The 13076-nt window shown below is 37.4% G+C and overlaps 2 protein-coding genes across 4 annotated transcripts in view; one reads left to right on the forward strand and one right to left on the reverse strand.

Annotated features, from left to right (window-relative positions):
• The window catches only part of tspan4b (tetraspanin 4b), an 11833-nt gene extending 7666 nt beyond the window's left edge, over positions 1–4167 (forward strand). Inside the window, exons 7-8 of the mRNA XM_073840210.1 lie at positions 3400–3483; positions 3572–4167. Of these exons, the coding sequence (XP_073696311.1) occupies positions 3400–3483; positions 3572–3640 (153 nt within the window). The 3' untranslated portion in view covers positions 3641–4167. The remainder of the gene's footprint in view (positions 1–3399; positions 3484–3571) is intronic.
• Positions 4069–12579, reverse strand: bcl2l12 (BCL2 like 12). Of its 3 annotated transcripts, XM_073840196.1 has the most exons (8): positions 11029–11405; positions 7963–8137; positions 6231–6495; positions 5594–5807; positions 5203–5319; positions 4892–4965; positions 4453–4710; positions 4069–4321 (listed from the first exon to the last, which is right to left on the reverse strand). In XM_073840196.1, the coding sequence occupies exons 2-8, from the start codon at positions 8133–8135 to the stop codon at positions 4280–4282; spliced, it is 1143 nt and encodes a 380-aa protein (XP_073696297.1). In that variant the 5' UTR covers positions 8136–8137; positions 11029–11405; the 3' UTR covers positions 4069–4279. The 3 variants fall into 3 exon arrangements, with proteins under 3 accessions (XP_073696297.1, XP_073696289.1, XP_073696283.1); XM_073840188.1 differs by lacking the exon at positions 11029–11405 and adding an exon at positions 12448–12579 and having other exon boundaries at positions 4069–4710; XM_073840182.1 differs by having other exon boundaries at positions 4069–4710; positions 11029–11400.
• Between the last annotated feature and the right edge of the window lie 497 nt (positions 12580–13076).

Raw genomic sequence — 13076 nt, forward strand, 5'->3', positions numbered from 1 at the left:
ATATATATATATATATATAGTCAGGTCCATAAATATTGGAACATCGACACAATTCTAACATTTTTGCCTCTATACACCACCACAATGGATTTGAAACGAACAAGATGTGCTTTAACTGCAGACTGTCAGCTTTGATTTGAGGGTATTTACATCCAAATCAGGTGAACGGTGTAGGAATTACAACAGTTTGCATATGTGCCTCCCACTTGTTAAGGGACCAAAAGTAATGGGACAATTGTCTTCTCAGCTGTTCCATGGCCAGGCGTGTGTTATTTCCTCATTATCCCAATTACAATGAGTAGATAAAAGGTCCAGAGTTCATTTCAAGTGTGCTATTTGCATTTGGAATCTGTTGCTGTCAACTCTTTAAGGAGGTGAAGTGAAGCCAAGTATGGTGACCCATACTAGGAATTTGTGCTCTGCACTTAACCCATCCAAGTGCACAAGGGACTCACCTCAGTCGTGGTATTGAGGGTGGAGAGAGTGCTGTGCATTCACTCCCCCCACCTACAATCCCTGCCAGACCTGAGACTCAAACCTGCAACCTTTGGGTTACAAGTCCGACTCTCTAACCATTAGGCCACGGCTGCCCCAACTCTCAAAATGGGATCCAAAGAGCTGTCACTATCAGTGAAGCAAGCCATCATTAGGCTGAAAAAAACTAAACAAACCCATCAGAGAGAGAGCAAAAACATTAGGCGTGGCCAAAAAACTGTTAGGAACATTCTTAAGAAGGAACGTACCAGTGAGCTCAGCAACACCAAAAGACCCGGAAGACCACGGAAAATAACTGTGGTTGATGACCGAAGAATTCCTTCCCTGGTGAAGAAAACACCCTTCACAGTTGGCCAGATCAAGAACACTCTCCAGGAGGTAGGTGTATGTGTGTCAGTTCTGGAACAACATCCTATGGACAGATGAGACCAAGATCAACTTGTACCAGAGCGATGGTAAGAGTCTTCCTTTATGAAGAAGGAAAGGAACTGCTCATGATCCTAAGCATACCTCCTCATCAGTGAAGCATGGTGGTGGTAGTGTCATGGCGTGGTCATGTATGGCTGCCAATGGAACTGGTTCTCTTGTATTTATTGATGATGTGACTTCTGACAAAAGCAGCAGGATGAATTTTGAAGTGTTTCGGCCAATATTATCTGCTCATATTCAGCCAAATGCTTCAGAACTCATTGGACGGCGCTTCACAGTGCAGATGGACAATGACACAAAGCATACTGCAAAAGCAACCAAAGAGTTTTTAAGGGAAAGAAGTGGAATGTTATGCAATGGCCAAGTCTATCACCTGACCTGAATCCGATTGAGCATGCATTTCACTTGCTGAAGACAAAACTGAAGGGAAAATGCCCCAAGAACAAGCAGGAACTGAAGACAGTTGCAGTAGAGGCCTGGCAGAGCATCACCAGGGATGAAACCCAGTGTCTGGTGATGTCTATGCGTTCCAGTATTCAGGCTGTAATTGACTGCAAAGGATTTGCAACCAAGTATTAAAAAAGTTAAAGTTTGATTTATGATTATTATTCTGTCCCATTACTTTTGATCCCTTAATAAGTGGGAGGCACATATGCAAAATGTTGTAATTCCTACACCTGATTTGGATGTAAATACCCGCAAAGAACAAAGAGCAGTTAAAGCACATCTTGTTCGTTTCATTTCAAAACCATTGTGGTGGTGTATAGAGGCAAAAATGTTAGACTTGTTTCAATGTCCCAATATTTATGGACCTATATATAATGATCGTTTGACACTGAGGACTGGAGTAAAGATGCTGAAAATTTAGCTTTGGCACACAGGAGTAAATAAAAGGGGTCTTGATCTGCCTTTTTAATATTTTGTGTTGTTCTCGGAGGTCCACTAATAATGCTATAAAGCTTTTTACATCAAAATACATCATAATTTAGAAGTAATAGGCTATTTTCTGTCCTGTTTGACCCCCCTCATCAGAACGCTCAGTTTGAATAGGTGTGTCAGATTGTAGACTCTGAAGTAAACACGACTGCTATGATTGGCTAACAGTATGCAGTACTATGATTACTCAGTAGTACATATCAAACGATCTGTAATAACAGACAAAGCTGTCGTAATAAGAACAGTTACTCACACTTGTGTGGTGCAACATTACTGTCAAATCCAATTGAGTGTTTGCATCACAATTTTGTCAGTTACTCAATATATGTTGGCGATACTCGGTTGTAAACAACAGCATGGATTGCATAGTTAATGTACTACTGAATACACTGTTCTGCTAATTTATGCTTTCTAAACCTCGAAAAAAACATGTGGAAGCTGCTAAATCATATAGAGAAGGACTTAATAAGCCGGAAAGGGCAATATTTTGACAAACTAAAGTTATTAGATGGCAAACATATGTACGCACAGTATTAATTAAGATATATGCCCAATATTCCACCTACCTGACCGAAAATGATAAGAACAAACACGAATGTTGTCAAGATTCTTGCCCTGGAAATCCTGGTTCAGTTTGGCCAACCACAGACCTTTTTTCGCTTTTCTTCTTGATTTGTTATCACTGTTGGCAGTTTATAGTACTCCAAATGTTTTTCCTGGTCCGACCAATTAGTACAGCCCAAAACATGACAATAATTGACCATTTTCAGCAGCAATAATCAGCGAAATATGCGAGCTTCGTTCGGTTCAGTGGCATTGTTTACGTTCAGGGCTGAAAATATGGCCGATTGGTTTTAGTTTCAATCTTTCTGAAGATCCTGCGTCTAACTGTGAACTTAATAAACAAATCTGCAGTAAAATTAAGTTAACAAAGAACCAAGTTCTCACTAATGCTGTCTGGATCTTCATTCAAAATAAAGTTAATCCACACTTCACTAATGTTGGAAAGTGGGAAGTTTCCACAACTTTCCACTGCACAGCGTCTTGTTAATTAGGAGCGATCTTTATCGTTTGGTTTGCCTCTCTAGTTGTTTACACCAGTGGTTCTCAATCCTGGTCATGGGGGACCCCTGCTCTGCACATTTTGCATGTATCCCCTATTTAATACACCTGATTGAGATCATCAGCTCATTAGTAGAGATCCATTAATTGAACTAACAAGCTGAAGATCTCAATCAGGTGTGTTAAATAAGGGAGACATGCAAAATGTGCAGAGCAGGGGTCCTCCAGGACCAGGATTGAGAACCACTGGTTTACACTACGTTATGTGTGCGAATTGGTGGGCGGGGCTAAAGAGGCAGTGAGGTAGAGAATAATAATAATTACATTAGATGTCCATTTATTTATTTGGTAGTCATACTATGCAAAGATAATGTACGTCCATCCAGTCATTATCAGAAAATAAACTGTTTATATCAGGGTTTATTTTGCGTTAATGAGTAGCCTACCTGTAACCTGACTAAACTTCTTTTTTTTTAGCCATGCTATGAGAAGGCCAAAGACTGGCTTCTGGCTAACATCACCTCAGTGCTTGGGTTTGGAATTTGCATTGGAATCGTTCAGGTACTTTGAAACTCATGTTTCTTATATAGTCTGCTTATTATACAAGCGCTGCATGTGGTCATAATGTGACTGCATTTTCTCCCTCCAGATTCTTGCTTTGGTGTTCTCCATGCTGATGTACTGCCAAATCCTACGAGCAGAAAAATACATGGACTGACCCTACCTTCGCCCCATTGTGCCAGGGGCTCCTTAAAACATAATTCTGAATATGTAATAAATGTTTCAACGGACTTGCCTTTTAGAGATACTGGACGTGATATTGCATGTGCACATAGATTTCGCCGATGCACTTAGAAAGAAGAATTTCAGATAAATTACTTTACCAGGTAAATTCCTAATTAATACGTACTTAGGAAAAGATGATGTAATGAATATAAAGTTGAATGTATAGCCGGTGGAAGTAAATCCTAATATTATTGCACTCTTTGTTAATACCCTTAGTACTGCTTGCAATGAACTTGTGATCAAATTTCTTTTAAATGGAAATCATACGTTTCAGAACTGCTTATTTGTTTTACTAAACTGATTATCTGTACTATTTCTGTTAAGGTCATTACAACTAAATAAGGATGCAAGACAATAGTAGATGATTGGAATCATGTATTTTGGTATAAAAACCACATAAAAATTTTTAAAACATTCAAAATACAAAAGAATAAATACATCGGCAGAGAAACCACATAATCAAGTAGTGTCAGTTGTCCAGTTGGCTGGATCCCCTTCTTTCTTTCCTCACAGAGGTCATGCTAGATGATCCAGAGATCATAATGAACAGATCTAAGGTCAATGACTGAGGTCAATCACACTCCAGAACCTCATCCAATTGTGCAATGTTCCCCTGTGGATAAAAACACACAAAAACTGTTTACTTGACAACTCTGCCCCCTTCTGGAGAAAGATAAGAGACGCAAAACACAGAATATCCCAGAGAGATGAAGGAAAATCCTGAAGTAGACAGTAAAAACTCACCCATCCTCCGTGACTCCTCACCCAGGGTGCAAAGCTCTCCATGTAGCGTTCAGCATACCCTGTCAGACGCTGAACTCCAGTGGCTGTGACCACTCGTCGAGACACATCCATGGTGATGGCGAGCCGCCGCAGCGTAGGGCTGACCGGTGCTGGAGCGGGGGGTTCTTCACTCTGACTGGCATACGTGTCGAGGAGTTTGGCAAAGGATGGGTAGGAGAGGCGTGTGAGGGTGGACCGCAGGAAGGGACTGGCATTTATCTACAATAAACAATGATAAACAATGACTAACGGTGATAAACACAAAGTAATTAACTAAAATTAACCATAAACAGTCAAAACACTGCTTATGATAAGAAGATAAGAATCACTCTACATCCCAGTAAGACGTGTCAAGAGGTGGCGAGTCATTTCCAAGAACCCCAAACTCAGGGATCATTACCTTTTCATTTATGGCATCCCCCTCTGCAGTCAATATCTGAACTAGCTGTTGAACCACAGCCTCTTTGTTATTGTCTGTGAACGAAAAGAAGAAGTGTAACATAATCTCCAACAATACAAGTGAAAAAAAAAAATTCATCAGCTTGACCATCATCCCATTATAACAATAAGCTATTGTTAATGGACTGAACATGAATTTCTGTACCTCAGACAACTCGTCTGTTTAGTATTCAATGTATCTGCTGCACACATTATGCTAAAATTAAAAAACAACAGCTCATAAACAAGTCTGGTTTATGGTTTTACATGTACCTTTGAGTGCACTTGGCGCAGGCTCTGGTTTAACGGGGGATTTCTTTTTCACACTGTGTTTCTGTGCGATTCTGTCCAGTGTTTCTGCCACACCGTCATAAAACTCAGGTGGATGGGCTGAAAGAAATAATATCATATGCAGACTATCATTCTAGTTTGCAATAAAATGTTACCAAATAACTTGATTTCCAATAAATGCTGTTCTTTAAATTCTATTTAGCAAAGTATCATCAAAAAAAAAATTTCCACAAAAATATTAATCAGAAAAAAAGAATTTCATTGATAATATTAAGAAATGTGTCTAGAGCAGCAAATCAGCATATTAAAATGATTTCTGAAGGATCATGTGACTGAAACAAGCTAAAGCAATTCTTTTACATTTGAAACTTACATGGTGAAACAGGCTGATCCCCAGGTTGTGGAACATCTGTGGCACCTCTGATAGGTAGAGTGGCTGGACGCTGAGGACGAGGCTCTTCTTTTTTGAATGACACTTTTTTGAGTATATCAGATATTTTCAGTTTTTTCTTCTTTTTCTTATTTTTGTCCTCTGGTTTTCTGCCACCTTCCTCTTCAGATGCGGAGGATGGAGCGACTATCTCCTCCTAAAAGAAAAATTCTCATTAACAAGTTCTGAAAAACAATGTTAAAAATTTTGAATACTGAACCCACAAACGCTTTTGATTAGAATTACAGTTCAAGCACCGGATGAAACAAGAGCAAGTTATGGCCTCTTCAATATATATACAGTCAACAATGCTTTTACTTTTTCATACCTCATTTGTAGGCAATGCATATTTGTTTTGGTGCCTACAGTGAGGTTACAGACTGCCAGCATGGCAACAAGTAGTGGAACTGGAAGTATACGAGCCAACCATTCACTTTAAATATGCACTTTAATGCAATGCAGGTTTTTTTGAAGCTACATAAAATTTGTCAATTGAGCAACTTACATATATGTTATTTGACGATAAACAAAAAACGCTGTAGCTCTGCATTATAAAAAAAGCCTTAGGCAGTGATTTTACCTCTGTTTTCCTGGGTAAACTGCGTGTTCCATTTGTTGACGGCTTGTCAGAGTGGCCTGACTGACCCTGCTTTTCCAGCGTGTTGTTTGGAGTCAGGTCAGAACCGCCATCTTTCTTTGCATGGCGGACCATAGATGAACGAGATCTTAGTCTTCTTTTTATCAAATTTTTAATTCCATGTTTCTTTTCCTCTGCTGCACTGATCTGCTCATCCAAAGAGTCCCATCCATTCGCATCTTTCTTCACCTTGTCTTTTGTAGAGGCACTAAAAAGAGAAAGATGGGTCATTCAACTTTTTTGAATAAGATGTACATTTTTCATTTTAAAGGATAGTTCACCCAGAAACAAGGATTCTGTCATAATTTACTCACCCTCAAGTTGTTCCAGTCTCCATTGACTTCCATAGTATTCTTTTCAATACTATGAAAGTCAATGGAGACCAACAACCATTTATTTACCCACATTCTTCAAAATATCTTTTGTGTGAAGTAGATGAAAGAAACTCATACACGTTTAGAACAACCTGAGGATGAATAATTGATGACAGTTTTTAATTTTGGAGTGAATTTTTTGTTTTTTTTCTGCATTTTCGTGTATTTGAACCCTTTCCATCAAAAAACTGTATGATTTTGAGATCCATCTTTTCACACTGAGGACAACTGAGGGACTCATATACAACTATTACAGAAGGTTCAAACGCTCACCGATGCTCCCAGTAAACTTTTGAACAGAATGAAGAGATGTACATTTTTCTTATTTTGCCTAAATACAACATTTAATTTAGTACTTGCTACAGAAGATACTTACATGTTTCCCAGAAGACAATATACCCTGATTTTTACATTCAAAATGTTTTCACCCCCTGCCTCTTAATGCATTGTGTTTCCTTCTGGAGCATCAGTGAGCATTTTAACCTTCTGTAATAGTTGCATACGAGTCCCTCAGTTGAAAGATGGATTTCAAAGTCATACAGTCATTGATGGAAGAGGTTCAAATACACAAAAGTGCTGAAAAACCAAAGCATCTGTGGGACCTGAAGGACTTTTCTGAAGAACAGCAGGCAGTTTAACTGTTCAGGACAAACAAGGGACTCATGAACAACTATCACTAAACAAAACAAAACAAACAATAATGTATTAAGAATCAAGTGTATGTAAACTTTTGATCAGGTAATGTTTATAAATTGAACTATTGTTTTGTCTTGTGGACTCTATGTAAACAAGTGTTATGTGAAATGTCTAATTCAGGTCAGTACTAAATAATAAATAACATGCATTTTGTATGATCCCTGTTAATTTGGTAAAATAATTACCTGTTGCAGATTCTGCAAGGTAACCTTCTGTAACCTTTTGTCTTCAACTGTAACTAAGGATAACAGAATTGGTTTGGTCCAAGATTAGATGACTTGACCACTAAAAATTCCCCTGGACTACTTAATAAATTAGGTTAGTAGGAGGGATCCTTGAAAAACTCACATTAGTGAGGTTAGCAACAATAATTATTGAAGACTGACAGATGAAAAGAATGATTCATCTGGGACCATTCCAGCTTCCACGCCTATCTGGAAACTAGGTTAAAATTGAATAAAGCATATTGTGAATAAAAACTTTCAGAATTTAAAAGGAATTAAAGAGTCTAAAAAATATGCTTCAGAGGCAGAGGGATTATGAGTTGTTTTATTTTGCATCATTACAGTGTTTCACTCTGTATCTGTTTGAATGATATGCGTCACCTGTATTTGTTGGGGTCGTTGTATTCTCCTCCTATCCGTCCAGGCCTTTCTCCAGGAGGAATCGACAGGGAGTGACGCAGAAAAGACTTCAGCACCAACCGCGTCTCCGCTTTGATTTCCAGGAGAGAGATGGAGGGTGAGGGGGAAGCAGGTCTGACCGCGACGCCTGCCATCGCTGAGACAGAGAGAGAACTAAAACCGTTTAAAATGTGAGGACACTTTCATATTATGCAACAATATAAAACACCACTCCAGAATTCCAATGATCTGCTCACCAAATTTCCACAAGTAAAATTAAACCAAAACCTCAACTCTCGGTCAAGACAGATGATTAACGATTAATTACATCAATGTCCACTTTGAATGTTTAGTCCTCAGTGAAAAACTGTGCATTAAAATACAACCAATAATCCATCCAATCTAAAGAGAAGTGAGTTACTTTTACAGTACTTCAGTTCATAGTGGGCACTTGAAGGAAGTGAAAGTACAACTACAGAGACATATTTATGAGCTATTTCTCACTCAAACATACAAAGACATAGAATGAGAGCTGGAAGTTCCGGTTCGTTTACCTCAGTCACGTTATCTGCGTCATTTATAGCCTTTCAAAAACATTTCAAACATGACAACTAACTCAGCACTTCAGCAGAATTTTTTTTAATTTTATAATAATATTATTAAATCCTGTGATTGTTTTTGTACCAACAAAGTATCAACTTTAAAAATCTATCTATCTATCTATCTATCTATCTATCTAACACTGAAGACAAGTAATTAAAGTTTTCGGTTTGACTGCATAATAAAGTAACATATACACGTCACAGATATATGTGCCCATTTTGCAGATGTGATGCCTAATTACTGGGTTAAATTTGGATTTTATCAATGTTTATTCAATATATTTTCTAAATGTGAATCTATCTATCAGAAAATGAGTAGCAACATTTCAAACAAGGGACTCAGTAACACAGTATTAAGAATCAAGTGTATGTAAACTTTTGAACAGGGTCATTTTTATCAATTCAACTATTATTTTCTCTTGTGGACTATATTTAAACATATTTTATGTGAAATGTCTTATTCAGGTCAGTGCTAAATAAAAAAATAACATGCATTTTGTATGATCCCTCTTATTTTGGTAAAACAATTACTCGTTGTAGATTCTGCAGGGTGTATAAACTTTTGTCTTCAACTGTAACTAAGGATAACAGAATTGGTTTGGTAACATATACACGTCAAAGACATATGTGCCCATTTTGCAGATATGATGCCTGATTACTGGGTTAGATTTGGATTTTATCAATGTTTATTAAATATATTCTCTAAATGTGAATCTATCTATCAGAAAATGAGTAGCAACACGTCAAAGTGATTCTTACATTTTTAATAAACAATGACAAAATGAGTTTTGTTTACTGTGCAACTGACCAAAATAAAGTGAAAATAAAGTTTATGATTTAAAAAGGAAAAATACCTGTCAAAAGGCCCAGAAAAATCAACTTAATTATAAGGTAAAACAAGTTTTATAGCCAAATGACAATATTTGTTCTTGTTAATTTGCAGAATTGATAAAAAAAAGTCTCCATTCATGTATTCATAGTAATATTCAGTCAACATTTGAAGTGGATCAATAAAGTTGTCCTAAAATGAAAACAATACCCGTTTTTGTCTTAAGACTACTTTGATGAACTTTTTTGATCCACTTTAAATGTTGACTACTGTATATTAGTACATATCGGTGTATGTATGTACACTGTATGTGTGGGGGTGTGTGTGCGTTTGTATATATAAAATATAGTATATAAGCCTAATATCAAACAATTGTCATCAGAACAGCAGTAACAGCTCTTGTAAGTCACATTATCATTCCAATAATTCTTCTCATTCACTGTGTGCATTTGCTTATAACTCGTTCCTCTACTCTGTAGGTTATTACCACTCATCAGAACTTTAAATTCCACTGTAGGTATGCAATTGTTTTTCTTTTACGCAGGCTAGGGCAGTTTCACAACTCAAAATATGTTTTCATGTGTTTGTTCCTTAACCTGAACAAGCTCATCTTTCCTTGCTTACCACTTTTTGTTTTTTTACAAAATAAGCTTCATCTAATATATATTATGTGATTACCGGAATTATATAAAAATAACCAAAAATATACCCGCAATTGTACTAAAATGTAAAATCAGAGGTAGTCTAAAGACCAAAAGTAAAGTACTAATTTACATAATACCATTTAAGGCTAAAAAAATTATTAAACACAAGCAAAACTCTAACCACACTCCAGCAAGGACATGCAACTGTGGATTTCACAGCAGAAGCGAGAAAACACCATCACTCAACTTCTGCCATAGTGGCATGTTTATCACTCACAATACATTCATACCTACTACAGCCTAGTTCAAAAGAGGAATTTTCCTAATTGCAAAACTGACAGACTGACGCATTCTTGACCAGGCTTGAATGGCATTTTATGTTCCTCAGTGTCATCAGGTGACTATTGCTCCCCGCTTTTGTTTTTACACACTAACAACATGTGGGGACACAACCCTTATGTTGCCAGTTGTACACACCGTAGTGAGATTCATGCAAAATCCTTTTAGTAACCATGTCAGATCTTAACTTAAACCCCAGATTAGTTACTAACTTTGTCTGTACAACTTCACCATTATTATTATTATTATTATTATTTACAGACACCTACAAAGTTTGTTACAGATGTGGTTAGAGAGGTGGGCTGTTTGTGTGTCAGTGAAATGTCAAGTTGAAAGCACTTATGAATGACTGATTGAAATGAATAAATAGACATAAAGGGAATCCAGCTTTATATAGTTGTTTACATTCATTCTGCCACACCAGATTTAAAATCTCTTGACATTTTATGAACAGTTCGTGATGCTATTTTTATGACAAATTTAACTAATAAAGATAGGCTACCATAGTTACTTACACCTGAATTGCAGTAAATACTACTGACATAAGAGGATATAAGTAAAACAACAGACTGTCTTAGATAAAATCACTAGAATATCACCAGAAAATACAGGTTTTTAAAGAGCATTTTCATACCTGGTAAAAAGTTGTCACCTCGACGTCCAAAGGAATCAACTGAGTCTCGACGTTTTAAAAATGAACGCAAGGAATCGCATCGACAAAGTTAATATTATTAAAACACGGACACTAAAAACAAAACAGATACGCGGGACTCAGCCGCGAACTGTGTCAAACTTCAGACGAGTTAAAAGTCACTTGTGTCTGATGTTATTGGAGAGTTCAGATGTAGGTCAGATCTCACGGCGAATCAAATTAGATCTGAAGCGGTGATTCATATCGATGTTATAGATACTCCTCCACTATCGATACCGACGGAGCTTCAGGTTCCCTACCGGTTTCTACTACCGCGTCAGTAATTAGTCCGTCCTACGGAATGAGATGACCGACTTTGACTGAAGTTGTGCGCACTGCGCATGTCACTGAAGGAGTAGCAAATAGGACGAAGCCATTTTCCTAATGGACAGGGTTCAATCTGGCTGTATGTTCAAATGGTACAGTAACAAACTTTTATAAAGTAAAACATTTGTTCCATTAGCTACTTTGAAGTTACTTCGCTATTTTAAAGCTTAAATGCTTCTTTATTATGTTTACTTATGTATAAGGTGCATGTCTCATGTTAATTTACTGTTCACATCTGTCTGTCTTGCTAATGTTAAAGACATTATTTTGATTAATTAAATGGTCACTAAAGTAAAACAAATGCAAAAAAACAAACCAGTAAAAAACATGAAAGTAGCCTAAAATAAACAACTGAAAAACAAAAGCACTCAGGTATGTGTTTCACCAAATAGGGTTTATTTTCAGACAAAAACCAACATATTTCTCAGCCTGTGAGAGAAGAGAGTTATTTGGTGACTGGTACTCATAGTTACTATTGTCAGAATTGATGACAGGAAAGTTGGGGAGCGTTTGTCCTTCCTCAGCCCCCCCCAAACCCCGTCCAGCGTCATCTGGAAATCAGACACTGGTACAAGGATTGGGAGAGACAGAGATGGACGATCAGACAGAGAACTAGAGACATGGTAACATGTTATGAAATCAGCTGTTGAGAAAGTTGGATGAGCAAAAAGGTCAGTCATTAGCAAAAAAAAAAAAAAGTATGCTAAGAACAATTCAAGCTGACAAGACTGAAATGGAGCAAGAAGCAATTCAGATTTATGAGAAACTAATGAGAGTATATAAGTAAGTCCACACAATTTTAAAAGGTTACAATGTTGTTCATTAATAAGAAATTGCAGGTACAGAAAATAACAGTACAGAAATTAAAAATAAAAATTTGTAGTTACCACAAAAATCCTCTCAGCAGAAACATCCTCCATCATCAAGTTGACAAACTTTCAAGTTATTCTTTATATTTGCCGATTGCATTTCATATCTGTCCGTGCAACTATCTTTTCTCTTCTCTGAAGCTTCATTTGCTCTCTGATGTCTTACCTCAGAGTTATTTCCTCTTTAGCAGAGATGATGTGCTCTCACGTCTGCACCCTCCTTCACTTGCTCTCTTCATCTTGTCTGTCTTTATTTAGCCGTGCACTTCTGTTCTTCCTGCCTACCCTCTGACCTGTCCTGACTGCTTGTCCCTCGCTCTGCACTCCCTCTATCTATCCCTCGCTCGGCCACCCTATCAGCCCGAAATCACTGTTCTCCTGACCGTGAGCCAATAGGGAGCAACACAGCTGGGTGAGGCACTTCCTCTGTGACAGGAAACCAGCAAAGAACTCTCAGAGAGACACACACACAGACACACACACATACACTTTGGTGGACTCTAAATGTGGTGCAGAGTTCAAAATGGCTACCCCTCTCTGATAAAAAAAGATTTTGAGGCCATTAAGCAAGATTAATTGATCATAATTGTTCTAATTGTGTATTTGCTATGCTATAATGGCCTTTATGCACAATGTAAAAGACCCTAGTGACCAAACCTCTGTGCTAGGATTGTACAGTTGAGGTCAAAAGTTTAACTTGCAGAATCTACAAAATGTACAAAATACAAAATGCATGTTATTTTTTGTTTAGTACTGAACTGAATAAGATATTTCACATAAAATACATTTACATAT

The sequence above is a fragment of the Garra rufa genome, chromosome 1 (genome assembly GCF_049309525.1).
Source record: "Garra rufa chromosome 1, GarRuf1.0, whole genome shotgun sequence".
Taxonomy (NCBI): domain Eukaryota; kingdom Metazoa; phylum Chordata; class Actinopteri; order Cypriniformes; family Cyprinidae; genus Garra; species Garra rufa.